General features: G+C 43.2%; 1 protein-coding gene across 1 annotated transcript in view; it reads right to left on the bottom strand.

Annotated features, from left to right (window-relative positions):
* Positions 1–25,682, bottom strand: part of FBLN2 (fibulin 2) — a 123,885-nt gene that overhangs the window by 45,536 nt on the left and 52,667 nt on the right. The window contains 2 exon segments of the mRNA XM_083726994.1: positions 2,838–2,967; positions 5,446–5,557. Of these exon segments, the coding sequence (XP_083583120.1) occupies positions 2,838–2,967; positions 5,446–5,557 (242 nt within the window).

Here is a 25,682-nt window from a genome sequence, read left to right as displayed (position 1 = left end):
TTGAGGATCCTGGTAGTCAAAATGTAGTAAACAAATTCAAATGTACATAAATACATTTTATATTCCTCCTAGAGTCTTCCGTAGACTAGAGAGTCATTGTGGACTCAACTTGGAATCTTTAATGAGCAGAGTGTCCTGCAGCATTTTTATGTTTTCCACGCCTGCTTTTATTCTTTTCTTCTAACTTCCTTCTTCTCTTACAGATGTCATCTTTATTGTACTTCCCTCCATCTGGGCTTGAGGTTTTATCTTGTCAGTGTGTTGGATGCTTTCATATTCATATCTCTGTAGCCTGCCACAGAATACTAAATGATGTTTAAGAGCATGAATGCTTTTAAACCAACATTAATTGGCTCAATAAAAGGAATCTGTTATTTTATTTATTTTTTATAGGTACACTACCCTTAATCAAAGGAATGAGAAGCAGAATTACAGCATTGTACGAAGCTTATCAAGCACAGTTAATTTCAGCGAACTGTAAGGCTGATTGGGTTGTCCCAGGAAAAAACAGAATGCCCTCAGGACTAAGTGTTACACCTGTCTTAGTGACATTTGCCACAACCCAATCCAGGAACACAGATATGATAATATGCTTCCCTTTCCCATTCATCTTGTTTGCTCATTCTTGCCAATACCCCACAGTGCACATTTGTAGTTGGGAAACCCAATCCCATTTTCCCTTCTCGGTAGTGGTGCCCGCCCTGTGGAACGTCCTCCCATCAGATGTCAAGAAAATTAAAAACTACCTGACTTTTAGAAGACATCTCAATGCAGGGTATAAATATTAAATTATTATTATTATTATTATTATTATTATTATTATTATTACTACTACTACTACTACTACTACTACTACTACTGCAGTACAGGAATCTTTTGCTCAATGTGTGGCTAGAACCCACAACCCTGAGATTAAGAATCTCTACTGACTGAGCTCTACTGACTGAGCTATCATCTCAATGCCACACTTGTTGAACAAAGCAAGCAGAAGGATGGGGACAAGCGATGTCATTGGCTTTACTTGTCATTGGCTCTGGCTCCAGCTCCTCCACCCCCAGTCTCAACGGGCACTAGCCACCACTCCCAAAGCAGGAGGCTGAATGCTAGCAAACACAGCATGTATTTCCTATTTCAAACAGCTCACCATTCAACATTATTTAATTGGTGACCAGGTGTAGTTGCACCAGTAATACCACCCTGACTTACAATGCTGCTTGCAATGCAATTGGGTGCATCTCTTCTCATAAGCAAGTCCCATCAAACCTTTTTATGGGACTTGCTCCCAGGTAAGCATGCATGGGGACGCAGGTGGCGCTGTGGGTTAAAGCCTCAGCGCCTAGGACTTGCCGATCGAAAGGTCGGCGGTTCGAATCCCTGCGGCGGGGTGCGCCCCCGCTGCTCGGTCCCAGCACCTGCCAACCTAGCAGTTCGAAAGCACCTCCGGGTGCAAGTAGATAAATAGGGACCGCTTACCAGCGGGAAGGTAAACGGCGTTTCCGTGTGCGGCTCTGGCTCGCCAGAGCAGCGATGTCACGCTGGCCACGTGACCCGGAAGTGTCTTCGGACAGCGCTGGCCCCTGGCCTCTTGAGTGAGATGGGCGCACAACCCCAGAGTCTGTCAAGACTGGCCCGTACGGGCAGGGGTACCTTTACCTTTACCTTCTTAAGCATGCATGAAATCACAGCCCCATTCTCTGAAATAATGAACATGGAACAAGACTTCACTGCACAAAGAAGTAATTCCCGAAATTTGGAGGCGTCCTTGACAAGCAGTTCTCTCTGTTCACTCACTAGGAATTTTATGGCAACTGGGCTGTACAGTTTATATCATAGCAACATCCATTGCAGATAAATGATCCAACACAAATCTCAGCATAGCATTTTTACTCATTTTCAGAAATAATCAAATACTGTAATAATGTCCTGAAAATTAGATTATTCAGTAGGAATAACAAGCCTCACCAACCAATTAACCCCTGTGTTGCACCAAGAATGACCTTACATTTTTCATACTAACAGAAGTTATTCGTAAGACACTTTGATATTACAAGACTTGGCAGGATTAATGCATTTCCTGCTGAGGCAATGGAAAATTACACTCGGGAGTATCAAACAACTTTGTAAATGGTGATCAATGTTTAATGAATTCTGAAACCTTCAGTTTGGCTACAATCTGGAAGAAAGGACATAATAAACAAGGAGTCAGATCCTAAGCAGGCAGAAACTGGCAAGGCTCCATTGTATGGGAATCAATGAGGTGAATGAAGCTGTGCAAATTTTTTTTGCCAGGGGAAATCCCCCTCCCTCCCCTAATTTAGCATCTGCATCTATCTTTATGAGCTAAAGTTTCTGGAGTCAAACATTTCTTCTTCTAAGTCAACTGTTCTGTTCAACTGCTCAGTTCAGCTTCATTCCAGTAAGTGGCTAAGCAAGGAGGGGGAGGGGGAAGATGTAATCTACTTCCATATCTATAATGTGATTTTTAAAAAGCAAGTAACATGCTGTTAAGTATAATACTGGAGATAGACTTCTTAAGCTATGCACTAATGAAATTCTTATCTATTAGATATATGGAAAAGCAAATTAAAATGAAGGCCCTGAAATTCAAGATTGTGCATCTGGCTGAAGCAGAGAAATAAATATGAGCAGTCAAAATGCTTAGCTAAGTGAAATTTTCATTCCTGGTCCATGATGCTTTGCAATTAAGGAGAGAGAGAGAGAGAGAGAGAGAGAGAGAGAGAGAGAGAGAGAACAAATGCCAAACCCTTAAAAGTGCCAAAGCTTAACCTGATTTGAATTAGTAATGGTGCCACAAAGGTTTCAGCATTGTGCCTTGCCTTATAAAATGATCCTCCGCAGGTCTCACTTTCATCCGGGCCACACAATTCACCTTCTCTGGCAGCAATCATGCCAGCAATGCAGCTGTTTTCCTTTAAATACGAGACACAACACTGCTTCTGAGCAATTCTACAACAAATAAAACACATGTTGCTCTCAAAAGGCAGGTTTCTACTTGCAAATGCCATTATTCAGTAAGAACTGACACCACTGGACACGCCAAAGAGATTGGCAGCACTATTTTGCAACTCAAAATGCTGAATCAAGAGGTCAACAGGGGCAAAGGAGTGTGTGTGTGTGTGTGTGTGTGTGTGTGTGTGTGTGTCTGTGGAGGGGCAGTACTGTGTTTGCCACAACAGGAAGGTTGTGGAATGATGTTAGTGGAGCTCTAGGTTCATGGCACTGTTGTCCTGCAGGGATCAATCCTGCAGGCTTCTTTGCCAGCATGTTTCCCACAGGATTGCACTTCTCCACTCAATCCTGCTGGCTGCAGGGGGCTGCTTTGTGCTGGCAAAGCAGCACCCAGCAGGTTTAAACCATCAGCTTGCCAGCTGGTTCAGTGCTGACGACTTTAGTGGTTTGCTTCACCACACCCAGCAGCACCAAACCCGGAGATTCCCCCCGCCCCTCCAGCACTTTACATTTGGCTTGGGAATGCATTGGCAACTAGCGCAACTGATGCAATCTTGGTCTTGCATGATCCAACTGCCTAGAGTTGACCGTGATTTTAGCAACCGTGATTCAGAAGGATCTAGGGGCCAAGTGGTGGGTCTCAAATTAGTTTCTCCATGTCCTTAAAATGCATCCATAACAACATGACTATTAGCACTGTCCATCTTGGGGGGGGGGTCTGCAAGATGCCCAGCAATCCACTGGATGCTTACTTGTGAGTAAGTCCCTGTTCTGAAATCTTGGAAAGTTCTGTTCTAGATGGACCAACAAGTCTGATTTACTATAAGGCACTTTCATATGGTCCCTATGCAGGAACATACATTCCAGGTCTTGATCAACATAGAAATATTATATATTGCAGGGTGCCAACTTGAATAAAATATTGGGGGGCAGGTAAGCTATGCCCCAATGTAATAGATCACATGACACAGTGCACACACACTATTTGAATGGCAATGCTCATCAACCTTGGGAAGGACCAGCCCCCTCATATTTTATTTGGGGAGCCAAAGGGACCTTGGCCCCTAGAGGTTGGCTCCTATGTTATATTATCCTGCCAGAGACAAGCATTACCATTCCATCCATGGCAAACATGGATTCAGTTATTCTCATTCTTTATTTATTGGCTCAGTATACATATATCCAGTCCACACCTTCCATTAGCTCAGGCCATGAGAAGAGGCGGGATTGTGCAGTTGCTATAAAAGCATAAAATGAGGTGGTTTGACACGCTGCTCTTTGTATAAATACATACCAAATATCATGCTTCTATCACCAAGTGCACTTTTTTCTCCTCACTAAGCTCCTGTACTCCACCAATATCAGATCTACTTTGGTTATTTGTAAACTTGCTATAGAAAGTTGCAGTGAAATGAGTATAATCTTTTGAGCAGGAGTTCAGTCTGATATTTACATATGGAATGAGAAGAAAGACCCATTAATTAAATTCTAAATCCCTTTGTAAGGAGCTCATTTACTTAAAATTTGATCTTTATTTATTTAGTTTCCATTTGTGCTAGACATTTCCCCCCACAAATGAGAGAGAAACTGACTCACATTTTCTTAATTGCAGTATTCCTGCTATTTTAGACCAGGAGTCTTGATTCCTTTATGTAACTATAATAGTGCACTTCTTAGCAAATGGGTCATATCCAATTCTGTGAGATTACGCTGGGGAAACAGACCTTGTAAAGGCCGAGATTCAGGTGGCAGTGACAGAAAGTAAGCACCCCATTAACTCAGTTCCGTATGCATAGTGCACTTTATGTGTGCCGTTTATGAGAAACAGACTTTTGCACTTAGCACAGATTCTCAGCAGGGAGCTTGATTTTTATCAGGCAAAATTAAAGGCCTTATCTTATTCATTTATAGCATTAAAAAAAATCATCGTATGATCTGCGATAAGCCAAAATAATTGTTCTCCTGTAATTGGAGGAATGTGCATATTAAAAGGTTCCAGTTCATTAAGGCTCTATATTTTGGGATATATATACGTCAGGCCGTCTTGCCACACTTCAGTAAGTTTATGCAGCATGTGCGCAGATGGGCTTATCCATATCTTTCTTCTGCACTTTCCAGGCATGTTCCACAATTTAAAGCTCTGTGACTGGGTGCATCCCTCCTCCCACCCCTCTAGAGCTTTCCCGGTGAAAACTAGCTCTTTATAGCTCAATCAGAACAAACGTCAGTCTGCAGAAAACCTGAATTGATGTTTGGTCTGATTTAAGTTTTAAAGAACAAGTTTTTGTGAGAAAAGCTTGGGGCCAAAAAAGAGAGAAAAGGCATGCTTGGACATGGAGTGTTAAAGCATGGAGCTCTGGGTGGAAAGATGGTAAGTGTGGATAATCCCTGTATGTGTGTAACATGGATCATATGTCAGATTATAAAATGCAGGCTGTTTGTGATTTTTCAGCTTCTTAACTTTAGTTTACATACCTGCAAATATCGCCATCAGCTCCACTTACAGGGATTTCTGTGCATTCATTGTTGTCAATAGCCCACTGTTGTCCAGCAGCACAGCAAGTTTCAATTAAATCTTTTGTTGAACCTGAAAAATAGCAGATATACAACTATATAAAATACGCTTTGGGAAAACAGATTTTTGTACGCTAGGATGAGTTCTTCAACCTGGTCTCCTGATTTTGTACAAAGGGACACACCTGGGTATATCTGTGAAAATTCCATTGTGCAGAAGCTTACAATTACAGCACAGTCGTACCTTGGAAGTCGAATGGAATCCGTTCTGGAAGTCTGTCCAATTTCTAAAACATTCAGAAACCAAAGCACAGCTTCTGATTGGCTGCAGGAAGCTCCTGCAGCCAATCGGAAGCCGCAGAAGCCCCATTGGACGTTCGGCTTCCAAAAATAGTTCACAAACCAGAACAGTTACTTCTGGGTTTGCAGCATTCAGGAGCCAAAATGTTCGAGAACTAAGCTGTTTGAAAACCAAGGTACAACTGTACTGCTTCTTACACTTCTGTCTACTTAGAAGTAAGCCCAACTGTGTCCAATGGGAGTTACTGCCAGGTAAGTGTATATGGGATTGCAGCCTTCAGGCTTCTCTTGGACAGCTGCTTCAGCTGAGGGATACAGATCCTGTCCGAATATTTACTATTAACAACATATAAACCTATGAATAGCTTCACCCACCTTGTTTTCCATCCTATACAGTGAGCTCATTGTCTTAATAATTGATCCTTATATAGCCAAATGACACCTTCCACAGACAAGATAGATGTATCAGCAGGTTTAGGGGAATACCGAAGGTTTTCAGAAGTACCAAACATTAAGGGGATTTTAAAAAAATATGCCCAAAATAGCCCTATCGCGACTGAGCATACTCCGTAGTCACAGAATGCTGGCTGATTATTGGAAGGGAGAGAAATGGAAAGCAAGGAAGAGGGTGGAATGGAGTATCCTGTAAAAGGGCGTGGATGTCTGTCACACCATACTACAACTTTTTTTTACAGGGATCACTTGCATTTTCAGTTCTGCAATGCATTTTTCTTCAAGGTGGTTTCACAACACATCCTAGCAAGTGTTAGTTAAGATCAGTTAACCAGATTTTACTTCTCGAAAACAAGCCTGCTTCCCAAGAGCCCCTTCCAGCTTTTGAGGGCACAGGAACCCGTGCAACGCCATTGCTTTGAATACTACTTGGTCTAATTGGAGAGCCAAGGTTGTATAGAAGGAGCTTTTTCTGCGGCTCCTACCACACCAGAGCAGGAGCAACACAATCATGGAAATGAGCTGTGGTGTGACTTTGACTCTCCAAGATGACAGAATGATGAGGAACAGCTTCCACACCACTAAAACCAATGCCAGGAGGGACCAAAACTCAAATACGCATTGGAAACTTAAATTCCAGAATTTCGTATTTTATCTTTCCTAGCAGCCATATGGATTATTTTCTTTTTGTGGTGTCACTCACAAAATACACGTTTGATTGTAGTGTTTCTACATAAAACTAATTTTGATTAATCTTCTATATTGCTGATGGCAGAAGCAACAATGTAGCATACAAGAGGAATAACTATCTAGCAAGGATTTAACAAATGTTACCGGTTTTGATCAATATTCATATGAGTAATATTGCATTAAAAGGCCATGTCTTTTATTGAATTATCATTAGTCAAGTATTGACCATATTCAGTGAAGAACAGACTCCTCAGGGCCTTAAGGCCTCCAAGAAAAAGAAGCTGAACTTTGCTTGTCGAGAGACCCTCAGTGCTCAGGTTCAGTACAGAAGGTCAATGGGATGACTCCAAAATGAGTGGTTTGTGGCCAGTAGCTTTAGGCATACTCAATTACCAGCCCAATTTACAAGACAGATGCAGCTGGCAAACCATTTAAGAATCCAGTGCTGTCAGCAAACAAAGCATATGACAGACAGGCTGAACACTATCCGCTTTCACTGGTCATGTATTTTTAAACTCTCACAGGTAAAAGCTTGTTCCGCAAGCTAAAAGAAAGAAAGAAAACCAGTTTCTTCTGTTGTCCACAGTGCAGCTTCTGGAAACAATTGGATATTACCTCAGGGTTGGGGGTGGAGGCAGAATGATGTTCATAGCACAGGCAAGCAGAATAAGCATGCTTCCCATAATATAGGATTTCAGGAATAGGGTTAGTAGATCCAAGGAATGGTGTCTGTCTAAGCATACATACTGGGGTGAGGCTAGTTGTCAGTTCATCATCATCATCGTCGTCATCATTTATACCCCACCCCAATCTGGCAGCTCCCAACAGAATATTAAAAACATGATAAAACATCAAGCATTAAAAACTTCCCTAAACCGGGCTGCCTTCAGATGTCTTCTAAAAGTCAGATAGTTGTTTATTTCCTTGACATCTAGTGAAAGGGTGTTTCACAGGGTGGGCGCTGCTACCATGAAAGCCCTCTGCCTGGTTCCCTGTAACCTCAGTTCTTGAGGTGAGGGAACCACAAGAAGGCCCTCGACGCTGAACCTCAGTGTCCAGGCTGAACAATGGGGGTAGAGACGCTCCTCCAGGTATACTGGGCCGAGGCCGTTTAGGGCTTTTAGGCTCGGCACCAACACTTTAAATTGTGTTCAGAAATGTACTGGGAGCCAACCCTGATGTCTCCCAGGCTGGGGACTGGGAAGGATAAACGCCCAATGCCTGAGCCAAGGTGTCCCTACATCTGAATAAAGTTGTGGCCAATTTTAATCCCATAGCGCGTTGTCTTGAGTCATTATTCCGCTCGGGGGTCACCTGGGGTTGGGGGGACTCTGCCTGTCCACTATTGCTCTTTGGGGGCAATATGGCATTTTTTCAGCCTCTATCTCAAGTGTAGGTTGCAAGCACAAAGGCAATTATAGAAAATGTTTGGTCCTACATGGCCTTTGAACTTTTTTCTGCAGGAATATCCAAAAAGGACTCACAGATCAGCTATCACAGTGAAAATAATGGAAGAGTAAAAATACTTGCTGACGTTGGAGATATATATATATGTATATGGTTTTAACATCTTTGCTTGATTTGGCTGGGCAGTGTTTGCAAATGAAGAGGCCAGATGAATCCTGATTTCACACAAATTACAGATAATTTGTGGTAATATGAACTTTTGCAGGAAGGTTTGAAGTTCAGGAGGCATTTTTTTGTAGGAAACTTATAAATGTCAGTGTCAGAAACAGCATCTAAATTACAGGAAATTTCTCATTTGCTAGTACATATTGTGAAAATATAAAACTGCAGCCCTTCTACCACCACAGTGTGTATTTGGTATTGGAATTAGAGAAAGACCTGTGCTATGGAACATGTATTCTATCAGGTATAATCTAGTGGACACCAGATGACTCAGTCAAATTTGGAGGTGGATTACTGGGTCCTTGCCTCAAGAATCCTACAACTTCAAGCTGGCCTCAGATGCAGTCTAAGGAAGAGCACTACGCAGAAGACCAGAGTTAGAGGATTCATCACTTGGCTGTTCCCCAAACCCAGGAATTCAGACTTCAAAGAATCAAATTCTCCAGTTTCTCATCATCTTCTTGCCCTCCCTCCTTTGTAAGCTCTAACAAGTAGCAGAGAACATGATGATAATGGAAGCTGCCTAGTTACCACGTTAATTGCTCAGTTAAGCTCAGACCCTTACCAAAGCTAATTCCATTGCTCCTGGGAGTTAACACAAAGGGTCAAGTTGCCTCCAAAATTGAGGGGGCCCTGCACACAGCTCACATGTGTGACATCACATTTTCTGAAGGCTGAGCCCTCTGGAGCAGCCAGCCACTGAAACTGTGCTGCACTGAGCTCCACATTTGGCCTCCTCGGTTCCCTCCACATTGAGGAGGCCCTGCCTGCTTCCAACAAATATTAAGGGGGCCGAAGACACCTCTCCACCTTAGAGTTGGCACACCTGCTAGGGGCTATCCCAGATCCTGCCCTGCTTGAAGTGGCCTACATCCTTTTTGGAACAGATGTCTAGATCACATTAGTGTCTAGAGCCTCCATTAGTAGCCTCTCCAGAAATATATGAACTACTAATACAGATCTACTTTTCTATCTAGAGAAAAAACTCCAAGGACAGTAAGAAAGTTGCATTAGTGAACTGAGGCTGTTAGTATTCTTGCCAACTCATAGTTTTTATCTGTATTATGTCTCATGTCAGCCTCCATGCAATCAAATGGAGGTTCTGAAACAGAATCAGGTAAAGTGGATTTCACCTACATACTGTATACATACACACAGAGAGACACGCACTTTCAGGCATTTGAAACTAAATATTTATATGCAGAACCAAGAAACTAAAATTATCAGGTTCTGACAATTTATTTGATTGTGAACCTGTCATAGTCCTGGAATTTTTCTAAATATACTGTACCTATATTTATATAGGGACGCAGGTGGCGCTGTGGGTTAAAGCCTCAGCGCCTAGGACTTGCCGATCGAAAGGTCGGCGGTTCGAATCCCTGCGGCGGGGTGCGCTCCCGCTGCTCGGTCCCAGCGCCTGCCAACCTAGCAGTTCGAAAGCACCTCCAGGTGCAAGTAGATAAATAGGGACCGCTTACCAGCGGGAAGGTAAACGGCGTTTCCGTGTGCGGCTCTGGCTCGCCAGAGCAGCAATGTCACACTGGCCACGGGACCCGGAAGTGTCTCCGGACAGCGCTGGCCCCTGGCCTCTTGAGTGAGATGGGCGCACAACCCCAGAGTCTGTCAAGACTGGCCCGTACGGGCAGGGGTACCTTTACCTTTACCTTTATATTTATATACTGTATCTGATTTCAGTGGATCAACTTTGTGTATCACTTAGTAAAAAATAATTACACCCAGAATAATTACAATGTTTCTAACATGAATTGGAATGACGGTAACACAAACTTGTTCCTCAGTCTTGCATTAGTGCATATATATCCACACACAAACAGACAGACATACATACATACTGTGGTTGATATGACAAAGATGGTCAAAACACAAGAATAAAACAATATTGAAACACTAATAACAATACCATCATTCCATTGAACCCACTGTGAATATGGAATAATTATTTGATTTCAAATAATAATAGATTGAATTGTGAAGGAAACTATATTGTTTGGAAAGTGTAATAATGGACATTAGGTGGCTGTTTCTGGGTGGAGTCAAGAGTTTCCCATTACTATGTATTTTTCTTTATTAGTGACAATAAAGTTCTTGTCTTGCTTCTTGCCTTGTGTGTCCTCTTAAGGCTTGCATAACAGAGGTATACAAGTTCATTGCCTTAAACCAGGGGTCAGCAAACTTTTTCAGCAGGGGGCTGGTTCACTGTCCCTCAGACCTTGTGGGGGTCCAACTATATTTTTGTGGGGGGTGGGGGTGGGGGAGAATGAATTCCTATGCCCCACAGATAACCCAGAGATGCATTTTAAATAAAAGCACACGTTCTACTCATGTAAAAACACGCTGGTTCCTGGACCGTCCGTGGGCCGGATTTAGAAGGCGATTAGGCCAGATCTGGCCCCTGGGCCTTAGTTTGCCTCCCCATACCTTAAACTGTAAGGACAACGTTGTGAACAGTGTCTCGTATTTCTGAATCACATAACTTGCATTACTAAGGCAGGCAAGTAATTTCTCTGTCCTGAGAGCACCTTTGCTCATGTATACAAAATTATCTATAAGATATCTTATATAGAGATATGGTTTGTTTTTAAATTTATTTTTCCTTCTAAAGCTATTGCCATATCTGCTTCCAAAGTCATACTTTCATAAATTGCTTGTTCATTTTTAATTTTTTAAAAATTTGGGTCTTTGATATGATTCCAATAATGTTCTCTTTGTACATAGCTTACACTTTGCTGCATAAATGTTCTTTGGCTTGATTTCTCAGGTTTAAAATCCAGTTAGTCTGAAAAAAAGACAACTAGGAAAAGCAGATAAATAGAGCTATCTCCTCACCCCATGAGCATATGCACATAACCATAAGCCTGAATGATTTGGTTGACTTTGCTCCTAATGCAAATGAACAGGCAAGTTAATATTCCCTCTGGCCAGAGTGTAGGATAATCCTCCTACTTTGAACTTTGAACCATCTGAGACAGAGGTCAACTAATTTAGCATGCTTAATCTATAACGTTTCCATGAAAGCATAATTTATTAGGTCCGGGTTTTCATGGGGAAAAGGTAAAGGCTCTCTTTTGATACTCAAAGATCCTTCAGACTTGAAAGTTCTATTCAAATAAATTACATCCTGTCTTCAGGATCAGTGCCTCAACTTGGTAGCTTAATGCATCCATTACTACTTCACACAATACTAACAGTGGTGCCAGGAAAATAAGAGGCCCTTCTCTTGGTTCCACCATCCTCAAAGGCACACTTGATGGGGATGTGGGAGAAGATCTTCTTGGTGGCTGCTCTCAGACTTTGGAACTCCCTCCCAAGAGATGTTAGATTGGCTCACTCCTTGTTGTCCTTCCACTGCAGATGAATACTTTTTTATTCCAGCAGGCTTTTTGGATCTGACTGTTTTGAATAAGGAGGCTGGCTGGCGAAAAAGTGAAATCTGGACACAAAAGTTGTTGAGCTTTCTTTGGTCAAAGGTGTGTGTGTGTGTGTTTGCAAAATCTCAAAAAACAAAAAAAAACCACAACCAATGAAGTTTTTGAGCTATTTTTAAGGATATTCACCAAAATCCACACATCCAACATGAGTTGCCATATGGTCGGATTTTCCGAAACATTAAAGCGTTTTCTGCCCAGGGTGATGTTTCCAACGGCCGAATCCCAGCTATGTCTGGGAAATTCCGGATGTATGGCTGCCCTAATACAGTTGGTCTCTAAGGTGCTACTGGACAATATATTGATTGCATCAGACCAACACGGCTACCTACCTGAACACAGAGTATATATATGATTGAGCAGTGCTTACTGCACACTCTGTAGAGAAAAGTGAGGGCAGATGAGGCTCGTCAACCTGGGAGAAGGAAACTCTAATCCTAAACCTACACTACCTTGCAGCTATGCTCATTCATGAGAAAGACTTCAGGATTAAACCCCAAGGGAAAACCCATACCTGTCCTGCTCTGCGGGACATCTTCTGGCGAAGAAAAGGCTACGGAGTAAATGGCACACAAATCTGGAGTGTTGTCCCTAAGAAGGTTGGGTGGTTCCTTGTACACCTCCTTCTGTCAACACCTGCGGCCAAGCTGGTGCCAAATGTATTACTCTGCTTTCCTTTGGAACACAACAGCGAGACCAAGAGTGGGGTCTTATTGTCTGGGCAACCCAGGACTTCCATAAACACTACTCAAAAGCTTGTGACTCAGAGAGGTCACTTCAGTGCAGTTAATGCAGCAAAAACAACATAGGAGGCAGCAGTTATGAGTTAGCTGTCTCTGCAGCCAACAGATGGCATCCATTGGCTGCAGGCTTCTGTTGTTGGCATCCATCTGTCTCAAGAGATAGTGGAATGTGCCTCAGGGGGTGAAATCAAAATGTTGTGTACTTTTGTAATATTTTGTTTTAAGTTATCTGTTGTTGCTTCTTTTTTGTACACCACTTAGATTTTTAAAATATAATAATAATAATAATAATAATAATAATAATAATAATAATACAGTGGTACCTCAGGTTACATACGCTTCAGGTTACATATGCTTCAGGTTACAGACTCTGCTAACCCAGAAATATTACCTCAGGTTAAGAACTTTGCTCCAGGATGAGAACAGAAATTGTGCTCCGGCGGCGCGGCAGCAGCAGGAGGCCCCATTAGCTAGAGTGGTGTTTCAGGTTAAGAACAGTTTCAGGTTAAGTACGGTCCTCCGGAACGAATTAAGTACTTAACCTGAGGTACCACTGTAATAATAATAATAATCACCTCACACTTTTTTCTTGGGCAGCAAAATGTTTGAGGCTGGCTGTGCTAGGCAGCACAGTGGAGGAAGCCATGCTAGGAGCCCCCACTTTCCCTTGGCAACTGGACAAGGCTCAGTCACCTACTCCAGTGGATTGCAACTTCAGACAGTGGCGTAGCGTGGGTTGTCAGCACCCGGGACAAGGCAAGTAATTTGCACCCCCTAACCCGTGGATTTGCATCCCCTAACCCTAACCCCCAGATGTTGCGCCCGGTGCGGCCGGCCCCCCCTGCACCCCCCACGCTACGCCACTGACTTCAGAGGCTGCATTACTTAGGACAGCACCACTACATTGCTTAGATGTGCTCTCCTTCTGCCTCTCAGTATGGTGCTGGAAGCTGCTTTGCATCAAGACAACAGGGCTCAGAGCAGGCAGGGCCACCACCAGCAGTCTACATGGCTGCCAAATGCTAGGGCGCATGCGGCCAGGTAGGCTCACCAAGGCTGACACCAGTTGTCAACATCCATTTTATCCCCTCTTCTCTGCCTTTAATCTGATTTTAGTTGAGGTACAGATACACTGCAAATCACCATCCAGGGCTGCCACCTCCTGCCACCTTTATCTGCCCAGAATGCCTTAGGGCATCAATGTAGATGAGCAAGCAGAGCATGTGAAGGGATATGGCAGAAAGTGTAGCATCTTTTCTTGCTCCCTTGAAAATAGCCAAGGTGTGGGCAGGATCTGTGGGTTGCAATTTGGGCGCCCTATCTCAGCTGTCATGATCTGCACTGATGAGAGCCAGAGCCAAAGGCAAGATAATGTGGTGTTGTGAGTCGAGCATTTGCTTTCAAATCCCAAACACCTCAAAAGCCCAGTTCCTTCTAGATAAGAGAGGTTTTGACAGGGTGTTTGGCCAGAGGCCACTGGCTATTAATAGGAAGGAAATGCTTCAGATTCTCAATAGACATGAAGATGTCAAAACCTCTTTTTTGGGGTGGGGGGAGGGGCACAAGCTCAAAAGCTTAGGACAGACATCTACCAGTCTGTAGAACCATCTTTACAATTACAGATGATGGTGTCTGCTTACTATGTTCTGGGCCAAGTAAACATAACATTTACAAAAGGTCAAGCACCGTTGCTACTTATGGCTTCCTACTTTTGTCGCTTTATTAGCTGTCATAATCAGAGCTTGCAGAAGAATGTCAGCAATTAAGATTGCGGTCCAAGGCATTTCCTGGATTAAGGAAAAAGTTGATAGTCCAAAGCTATGCCTTGATCCATTAAACTTGGCCAGCTCTGAAGTCCCTAGGAAATGTCTGCACTTGGAGCTATAATTGCTGTTAAAATTCATTGTGAGAGAGGTGGTCGAGAGAGATGGGATTAGTCAACATTCCTCTGCCTCCCAATTTTGAAATACTTTTGTATGTGTTTGTAGGATGACTGGGAAATATCATCTGAAATGACTGTCTGCTTATGTTATGAGCAAGTCGAGGAAATCACCAGGAACTATCAGAACCATAGTCATAAATGTTATCTTTATATTCAGTCATGAACTTTGCATGATTGTGCACGAAAAACTGACTTTTCCAGTTTTAATCACCTAAGCCTGATAGCTTCTGCGCCACTCTTTGACTTGATTTTCGGAAGGTTTCTTATCCAGGAGCACCTCCATCTTGCCCCCAGTCTTCATGTGATTGTCCCCCACCCACAAAAAAACTAGAAGAGGGAACATGATTTCTGTTTTCCAACCCCCAAATGGTAAAGTCTGTTATTGCAGCAGAACCACTCCACATATCTTTCAGGCTTCATCCCCAGAGGAGAGACCATAGGAGCCAACGCCTAGGGGCCATGGGGGCTTCACCCCCCAATAAAGCATTTGTGGGGACTGAGCCCCCCAAAGTTGATGGGCACTGCCATTCAAATGGTGTGTGTGTGCCGCGTCATGTGATCGATTATGCTGGGTGGGGCATACCTGGGCCCCCACGATAATTTATTCAAATTGGCACCCCAGGAGAGACAACCACACCTGCCATCTGCATCTAATTCTAGCAGGTTTTTTTGTTTTGTTCTTCAGAAGAGAAGAGAGAGCTCAGATTGAACAATTTGACATAACGTGGGTTGCAAACAGAAGGGGCTGCTTCCAAATTTTACAAAGGTGAATCTTGTGGTCACTTCCATGCCAGAACTCCTCCCTCCTGATCTCTAGAGCTAAAATTCTAGAGCACCCAGTTTGGGGGCTATCTTCAGAGGCCTAACACCACCACTTCCCTCTTCTCTGGGGCACAAGGGAGCCTGAGCTGCCCCATAAGTCCATGCAGGTCACCAGATCATCTAGCCTGAAGCCATCTGCATTCATAGCATGTATCATACCCACAAAGTCATTTCACCACTGCAATTTCACCACAACCAATTATAATGCATGATGAAGTCACCATAAAACCACAGTTACTTTATTTCATGTGACTTGGCCAAGATATTCTTTTAATGCACCAAATCTCTTGTATTATTTTAAAAATTATCTTGAAGTGGTTTACTCACACTTAAGAGGGGATGCAGGAATTTTAAAGGGGGAAAGTTTGTTTTTGGACATATTTAAAACATGTGGGATATAGCAAAGATGTCTGGCTAAGTCATAAATATGTTTTCTTCCAAAATAACGACTACTTTCCCTACAGTACACTTTGCAAAAATAAATTGGAATCGCTCCATATATGTAATTTGCATTTCAAGAACACATCCCTAAAAATACCCAGTGTATATGCTGTGATTTCATACCAAAACCCTCCACCAAATGAGGTACTAGACAAAGAATCTCAGCTTTTGAAAGTTTTTTTCATACTTATGACTGCAAAGATACAAATTGTGTAGGCAATGCCTGGTAAAATATAATCATCCAGGGGAGCTGTCAGATAAATTGTGCAAAATAGTAACATTTCTGGCATGTAACATCTTGCCTCCAAAGCACTGATTCTAACATTGTTTACATTTTGGGAGCAGGGCCACTACAACATATAGTGTGACATGATGCTCAGTAGCAGACCTCAAGTTATTAAAATAAAATAAATTGATGCTGCATAAGTCTTTCCCCCTACAAAATAGTAATTTCCACATCATTAAAAACTAATGCATTCTCAGAATGATCAATTCATGCCCTCTTTAGACACTGCTGGAAGGATTAAAAAGTGGACAGTAAAGGACACAATCAAATCACAATCAAGGACCCATTAAGTCCTATTGATTTCAATGGGAGAGAGTGATGGAGATGCTCAGTGCTGCAATTCTATACCCATGGGATAGCTAAGGTGGCACATTTCAGTTGCTTTGGACTACAACTCCCATCATCCCCATTCAGCAAGGCCATTGGTCTTGGGAGTTGTAGCTAAGCAAGCTTTAGAAGGCACCATGTTGGCAACCCCTGCTGTAACCAATTACCTGCAAGTTCAATGAGTTCAATGGCAGTTACTTCCGAGTAGATATGGATATGACTGCACTGTTACTATCCATTAGGAAATATTGGGAATTAAATGTTCTCAACTTTGGCTGGGTCATGTCCCAAATATATGGTCCTGGAAATATGGTCCTTGGCTTCATTTTTTAGAAGAGGATTGCCCCCAACCATAGCTGTCAACTTTCAGATTTGAAAATAAGGGATCAGCAGCCTCACCTGTCCTGGGGACAATCTACGGGATATCTAACAATCCGGGATAGCAGTGGGAAGCAGTGGGAAACGGCGCTGGAATAAGGGAATTTCCTGCAAAAAAGGGAAGGTTGACAGCTATGCCCCCAGCCAGTAAGCAGATTGTGTCCAAAGGCATGGGGGCAAAATTGAAGAGGAACCACACTAAGGAATGTTTATTTATGTTCCAGCTCTACACATCAAGAACTAAAAACATGTGGAGGGACAACTGACGGCAACAACTTACAAATACTATTGCAAAGAGATTGTGGAAGTCAGGGTGGCATGCAATGCTAGTCCTACTCAGAACAGTTCATTCATTTCAGTGGTTCTACTCCAAGTAGGACTTGGCTGAATACGTGCAAGTCACTTTAGAAAACACATTTCTCAATGGTTTCTTTTTCTCATCCCCCAACCCTACTAAAAGGAGGCCACTCTTTGTGTTTTCACTAGATATCCACCATCATGTTTTGTGGTGAACTGCTGCTTTCCCCTTACAATGTAGCAATGCATTGCAAAGATGCAAACTGGCAGGCTGCCAACACAGTAGCAGCTGTAGCTGCTTGCAGCAACAGCAGAAAACAAAACAAAATGAACACTTTAAAAAAGAAAAAGAAAGAGCTGTGCTGCTTGCACTCAGGGGTGGCACTTCCCATTTCACCTCTTGAGACCTGCCCTGCTGCCCTGCCCTGCCATCATCCCTTATCAAGGTCGCATGGCAGTGGTGCAAAGCAGAGGTGGCAGATTCCAAGTGGGATCTCATGAGATCTCGCCAGAAATCAACACTGATACCAATGCCACCTCTCCACAGCAGCAGAGAAGGCAGGACAGGTGGGGTGCCAACCGCATGAGGCAGCTGCTTCATCCCACCTCATCTGTGAAGCCAAGCCTGCTCTCGCTCCTAATAGTGGTCCTCACTCCTGAAAAACCATTTCTCCCAGGGAAATTTGGTGAAGCATCATCATCATCATCATTTAATTATACCCCATCCATCTGGCTGGGTTTTCCCAGCCACTCTGGGTGGCTCCCAACAGAATATTAAAAACACAATCAAACATTATAAACTTCCCTAAACAGGGCTGCCTTCAGATGTCTTCTAAAAGTCATGTAGTTGTTTATTTCCTTGATATCTGATGGGAAGGTGTTCCACAGGGCGGGCACCACTACTGAGAAGGCCCTCTGCCTGGTTCCCTATAACCTCGTAACCTCACTTCTCGCAGCAAGGGAAATGCCAGAAGGCCCTCGGAGCTGGACCTCAGTGTCTGGGTTGAATGATGGGGATGGAGACTGTTTAAGGCTTTAAAGGTCAGCACCAACATTTTGAATTGTGCTTGGAAATGTATTGGGAGCCAATGTAGGTGTTGTATGGTTTCAGTGGCCACTCCCAGTCACCAGTCTAGCTGCAATGTTTTGTTCTGTATACTCAGTAGTATGCTAGGGCTAATTTGCTGTTCTCGAAAAGTGGTGCCAGGAGATGCCCTGTTAATTTCTCATTAGGGAAGTTTTGCCAGACTTTAATAACAGTGGAGCTTTCTTGCAGCAATCTGCTAAAAAAGTAAGGATACACGTTATAGACCTTACTCATCCAAAACTGAAGCTCTTTTAAGCACTAATTATTTACAGCAGGAGAATTGCTGCTGAACTTTCTCCATTTGAAATCCGTGACACTTAAGGTGTTTATCTTTGGGGGAATTATGCCCTTAATTTGCAGAAACGGGTAAAGAAATAACGAAGCAGATAGTTATCTAGAGAAACGTGGATCATAGTTGTACATCAAAGCAAGTATAGAAGGGACGGGGAACTGGTGGCTCTCCAGATGTTTTTGGACTCCATCAGCAGGGTCAACAGTCGGGGATAATGGAACTGCAGTCTAGGAACATCTGTAGAGCTACAGTTCTGTACTAAAGAAATACATCTAAGGCTGCAATTCTATATCCACTTACATAGTAGTAAGCCCTATTGAACTCAGTGGAACTTATTTCTAAGTGGGTGTGTATAAGATTGCACTAGTCAATCAAGTTTCTAGATAAATATTGCAAAGGGAATCTTGGTAGACTCTCAGACCCTTTGTTCCTTGATTGTATGCATAATAAATACCAGACATCTGAAGTAATACAATAACCTAATGATTCATTTTTTTGGCCACATGAAGAGGAGGATATTTTAAAATTGTATTCCCCACAAGAGGCAAGCAATTGATGGTAACCACTTCAAATGACAAATTAGCCTGAGGATCAGCCATATCAAGAATTCCAAAACCCCAACCATAGTCTGCAAGATATAAAACAACACTTGGGAACATACTTAACATATAAAACGCATCTCCGCTTCACAGTTTAGTCTCAAATTTACTATTTGTGGAAAAACATAAAGATAATAAAAACACACAAAAATTATTTAAACAGTTGATGTTTAGCGCACCAGAGTCTGGGATCAAATCTACACACATATAAAAAAACATTGTGAAAATGCTTTTTAAAATTTTTTTGAAAAATATATTGAATTTGCCATAGCTCACAATCGCCATCTAGTGCCACATTTGTATAATACACTTTAAAGGTAAAGGTAAAGGTACCCCTGCCCGTACGGGCCAGTCTTGACAGACTCTGGGGTTGTGCGCCCATCTCACTCAAGAGGCCAGGGGCCAGCGCTGTCCGGAGACACTTCCGGGTCACGTGGCCAGCGTGACATTGCTGCTCTGGCGAGCCAGAGCCGCACACGGAAACGCCGTTTACCTTCCCGCTGGTAAGCGGTCCCTATTTATCTACTTGCACCCGGAGGTGCTTTCGAACTGCTAGGTTGGCAGGCGCTGGGACCGAGCAGCGGGAGCGCACCCCGCCGCAGGGATTCGAACCGCCGACCTTTCGATCAGCAAGTCCTAGGCCCTGAGGCTTTAACCCACAGCGCCACCTGCGTCCCCCAATAATACACTTTACAGCACACTTAAAATGTTTTATTTGCAGCTCTATATCTGAGTCCTCAATGTGCAATGGGAACATGAGGCACTGAATTCAGAAGCATTGCTGCCTCCTGGGTCCTAAGAGTATGAGAGAAGAAAAACTTATCCCCATCAGTTTTCATGACACCATGCATAATTTTATACACCTCTATTTTGTTCCCTCTTTACTTGCTTTTCTCCTAAGCTAGAAAGCTTCAGACATTACAACCTTTCCTCAAGTAGCTCCTGCCCCCCAATTATTTCAGTTGCTCTCTTCTGCCCTTTCCCCATTTCTGAAATGCTGTACACATTATTCCAGGTGGAATAAATGCAGATTTGTATAAAAGCATTATGACAGTAGCAGTTTTATTTCTTATCAATTTCCTAATGACTAACATTTCCATGACTCCCCACCCCCAGATCATTTTCCTGGTCAGTCACCGCCAGTTCAGACCCAATTAGTGTGTATGAGAAGTGACTGTCCTAGGAAACCAATAATGTGCTAGATTTCTCTCTCTCTCAGAAGCAATGCTAAAGAATGACAGCTCCAAGTGGTTTCAAGTGGAATGACTATGAAGATAATCCTGTCCAATTCTCAAGGCTCTTTCATATAATCCTTGCCATCTTCTTCATGCTCCCCCCACTTCGCCTGTACAAATATATCACAGAATTAGAAGAGATCGAAACACCGTCCAGCCTTGCCACAATTCTACTGCCACCCATTGATCATTGATCAGCTTTCCACAAGTCTACCCACTCAAGCCAAACTACAATGCACCATGAGCAAGAGAGCAGATGTACAGCGTCAAAGAAAGGGAAAGGAAACAGCTCCAGCTGATCCCAGAAAACAAGATAAAACAATTTTTATTTATTTCAAAAGTATTTCAAAACTGCTTCAAACGTCTAAGCAGAGTAGAAAAATGTAAATGATAACAGAACCTTGGTTCCCGAATGGCTTAGTTGTTGAACAAATCGGCTCCCGAATGCCGCAAACCCGGAAGTAAGTGTTCCGGTTTGCGAACATTTTTCAGAAGCTGAACGTCTGACGTGGCTTCTGCTTGAGTTCAGGAAGTTCCTGCAGCCCATCGGAAGCTGCGCCTTGGTTTTTTAATGGTTTTGGGAGTCGAACGGACTCCTGGAATGGATTAAGTTTGAGAACCAAGGTACCACTGTACCGTTAAAAAAACAGATAAAAACAGAAATCTAGTAGTAACAGAATCCAACCTTAAGAACATAAGAAGAGCCTGCTGGATCAAGCCACTGGTAACCCATGTATTTTTAACATCCTGTTCTCACAGTGGCCAGCCAGGTGCCTGTGGGAAACCTCCAAGCAGGATTCAAACACAAGAGCACTCTCCCCTCATGTGTTTTCCAGCAACTGGTTTTCAACTTCAGTGAGTGAAACAGGACTTCTCCCCTCCCTCTTCCCCCTTGCACGCCACCCTACATCACCCCAAAGTCTGCTGTGGGGAGTTGTGGGGAAACCTGGAGCAGATTGTGAAGGGCAATACACATGAGGAGGAGGAGAGGTAATTCTTGCTGAAGTCATTCCCCACGCAAAATGATTTTGTTAGATACAACCCCACGTAACGATGGCAGCAATAGCCAATGGTGACAAAAGCAGATATTGTTGTTTTAAAAAAGTATCGTATATGACTTCAGAATGGGAACAAGTTTTGAGGAGGGAAATTGAAATGCAGGTAAGTTGGTTCTTTGTGATGTAGTCATTGCTGGAAAAGAGATTGGACACAGTAACTGAAGCAACATGCTCCCTTCTCTTCCCCCAAAGTGGGTCTTTTAACTGTTTGTTGAATTGCTTTCTTGCTTTCCTTGTTTGCTTTTGCTTTGAGTTTTTGTATTTGTCTTATTCCTCTTTTCAAAAAGATCAATCAATGGCAAGAGTTCTAGCCTGCTTTGTCCCCAAAGCCTTGGAATCACTGTGGGTTGTAGCCAATGCTGGTCCTACTCAGAGTAGACCCCTTGAGGTTATTGGGCATAGCTAACAGGTTTGTTAATCTCAACAGGTCTCCTCTGTGTAGGACAAACAGTGGTACCTCAGGTTAAGAACTTAATTCGTTCTGGAGGTACGTTGTTAACCTGAATCTGTTCTTAACCTGAAGCACCATTTAGCTAATGGGGCCTGCCACTGCTGCCACACGATTTCTGTTCTCACCCTGAAGCAAAGTTCTTAACCCAAGGTACTATTTCTGGGTTAGCGGAGTCTGTAACCTGAAGCGTCTGTAACCTGAAGTGTCTGTAAGCTGAGGTACCACTGTAATTGGATAAAATATTTATTATGACACAAACATTCCCACCTTTACCAGCTTAACATGAGGCACCAAAAGCTAAGCCAAATAATTTTTTTAAATCTTTATTTTGACATGTCTCAAGAAAAAGTCCTTGGATCCAATGTAGTTTATGTAAACCAGATGGTTACAAAATGTACATAGTACACATTTTTGCCATAAAGGAGCCCCTTTGCTCTGAAATGCTATCCATGATCCAGAGCAAGTTATTCCTACATCATATTATATTATTATTATTATTATTATTATTATTATTATTATTATTATTATATTACAGATTTCATAGTTAGATATGATTAGTTTGAGAGTCTAGATTTCCCTGGTTTAAAGATGAGGTCTATTTACTTTGTGTAGAATCATAGAATTGGAAGGGACCTCAATGGTCATCTAGTCCAAGCCCCTGCAATGCAGGAATCTCAGTTAAAGTATCCAAGACAGATGGCCATCCAACCTCTGCTTAAAGACCTCCAAGGAAGGAGAGTCCACAACCTCCCAAGGTTGTACTGCTGGTTAACTTACCGTATTTTTCGCCCTATAGGGCGTACTTTTTCCCCTCCAAAAATGAAGGGGAAATGTGTATGCATCCTATGGGGCGAATGCAGGCTTCAGACACCTCTCCGCAAGCCTTGGGAGCCCGGCGCGACTTCCCCCGCTACAGCGCCACACTCCCCGGGCTTTGGATAGCAGCAAGCTCCGGGAGCGATGGCGAGGTTGCGCTCCCAGACCCATTCTGGGGGCTAGGGTCGGGGGAAGCTCGGGCTTCCCCCACCCCCAGCCCGGCAAGCTCCGGGGGTGATGGTGAGGTCAAATGCAACCTCGCCATTGCTCCCAGACCCGTTCTGGGAGCTGGGGTCGGGGGAAGCTCGAGCTTCCCCCGCCCTCAACCCCGCAAGCTCCGGGAGCTTTGGCGAGGTTGTGCAACCTCGCCTTCACTCCCAGACCCCCAGCCCCGAGGCTAAAAACGAAGCCAGGACAGCAAGTGGGATCCATCCCGCTTGCTGTCGTGGCTTCTTTGCTCTTTGCTCTTTGGGGCTCAGGGGGGAAATATTTTTTTTTCTTTATTTCACCTCCCCCCAAAAATAAGTGCGCCCTATGGGCCGGTGCACCCTATAGGGCGAAAAATACGGTAACTACAAGACTTAGCCACAAGCTGTTAGCCAGGCGCTTTGCCCCAGTGACTCATCAGACAGAAACAAGTAAGCTGCTCCATCCATATTACTAAGGACTCAGTTAGATTGGTAAAGAAAAAGTGTTTCATATTTGCATTATAGCACTGTGACAGCAGAGGGCGCTACGGAGTTCCATTTTTACCAACACAATTTCTCATACAAAAACACGTTGAACTGAAATGCTTCTTTGATGTGTCTAGATCCAGCCTAAGTGTACTTAGAGAACCAGGTACAGTATCCTAAGCTCTTCGGAGAAGTAAAAAAATAATACAGTGGTACCTCAGGTTACATACGCTTCAGGTTAAATATGCTTCAGCTTACAGACTCTGCTAACCCGGAAATATTACCTCGGGTTAAGAACTTTACTTCAGGATGAGAACAGAAATTGCTCGGTGGTGGCAGGAGGCCCCATCAGCTAAAGTGGTGCTTCAGGTTAAGAACAGTTTCAGGTTAAGAACAGACCTCTGGAACGAAGTAAGTTCTTAACCCAAGGAACCACTGTAATACATAAACATCCGGTCCGCAAATCTTAGAACAGCTGACTTTTTAACTTATTTATTGCATTTAAATCCCACATTTTTCTCCAAAGAGCTCAGGATGGTATACAGGTTTCTCCCGGTCTCATCTAATCTCCACAACAACCCTGTGAGGTAGGTTAGGCTGAGAGAGAATGATTGGCCCAGTGGGCTTTATGACTGAGGGCAGATTGGAGTCCTGGTCTCCCAGGTCCTAGTTGGACACTCTAACCACTATACCACACTGTCTCTGAAATGGTCAGGATATACCTTGCCTCTGTGCATCCTAGTTTTTCCATTCCTAGCACCCAGGGCAAGCACATGCAGCAATGCATCACCTGGCTGGCACTACACACTATTTGTGGTAAGGAGAGAGCAAAGGAGACCTTTCACAGCTACACGTAGCCAGCGCTTCAGGAAACTGTATCATGTCAAAGATTTTTATTACCATAAAATTAGCAAGATATGCAGTCAAGTCTATTATTTGGAACGGAATTCCTTTTTTCTCAGTACAGTAGAAAAGATTGCTATCGTCTCATAAATACAAACTGTAATGTGGCCTATGGAGACTCCAAATATATTCAACCACAGAGCACATTCCAGAAAGAGTCTGGTTCAGAAATGTAAACAGTGTGAGGGGGTTGGTTGTCATTTGCAGCCTGCAACTAATTAAATGCCTATTCCATACCACCTACCAAGGGGCGGAGGGACTGGAAAGGAAATAAAACACAAAAGGCAGACTATACAATCCAAGGACCAGCCTTTTGACTTGTGTAAATTGGCAGAGCTACATCCACAGCAGCGAGAGACACTGAAATTCTGTTTTGACTTATGCCAGCTGAGAAACTGGCCACAGATTGTGAATGTGTGCAAAGATATATAGATTTGAAAATATTTACATCCTGCCTTTCCACTAGAATGTACCCATGATCGCCAACAGCATTATAGCTATGCGTGCTTAGTCAGAAGCAACACTCCCTGAATACTGTGGTCTCCGTTCTGACCAAACCACACACACACAGTATATCACAAAAGAGCAAACAATTAATGCTGATAAAGAATACTGTCAGTCAACACAGAGTAATGCAGATAGGTTCTATCCAACTAAAGAGTTGCCTGCCCAGAATCATTTCTGAGAGTGTGATGGAACTTCCTCTCCTTCTGCACTGTGTCCCCAAATCCGCTCTGGGAGCTCCCCCAAACTTCTGGAGCAGATTTGGGGTGTAAATGGGGGACACATGACAGGAGAAGAGGGAGTGGAAGTTCCACTGTATTTGCAGATGTCATTCCATCCTTGTAATGATTTAGCTGGATTCAACTCAGTGTCAGAAAAACAAAGAAACATTTAATCTCCTTTCTCCTTCAAAGCGGGTATTTCTTTCAGTTATCATCTAAACAGGAGGGAGGAAGCCAAGAAGACTTTTCTGTGGAGGACATTTTAGGTCCCCCGTGTCACTTTTGACAATTTGGTAGACAGTACAAGGTCTCCAGTGATCAGGCAGCATACGTGCATGTTGATATTTTTTTTAAGGGAGGGCAGCACGGAAATCTTCTAAATAAATTTGAGATAAGGCAATTTGGATATCATGCTCAAAATCAATTTATAGTGTAGGGTTTCAAAGGGCACAGTCAGCAGCCTGAGTTGTGCTTGATGATACGAATCATATACAGTAGAAGTTACTTAAATGACTGGTCTCAAACGCCTTGTGAGGATCAGAACATCAGCTGCCACACTTGGATAAGATCAGGCATAGGCCAACTCGGCCCTCCAGATGTTTTG

The sequence above is a fragment of the Podarcis gaigeae genome (assembly GCF_964106915.1).
Source record: "Podarcis gaigeae genome assembly, chromosome: 2".
In the NCBI taxonomy this organism is placed as follows: domain Eukaryota; kingdom Metazoa; phylum Chordata; class Lepidosauria; order Squamata; family Lacertidae; genus Podarcis; species Podarcis gaigeae.
The sequence above is the reverse complement of the archived record's forward strand: the minus strand, read 5'-3'. Positions and strand labels throughout refer to the sequence as shown.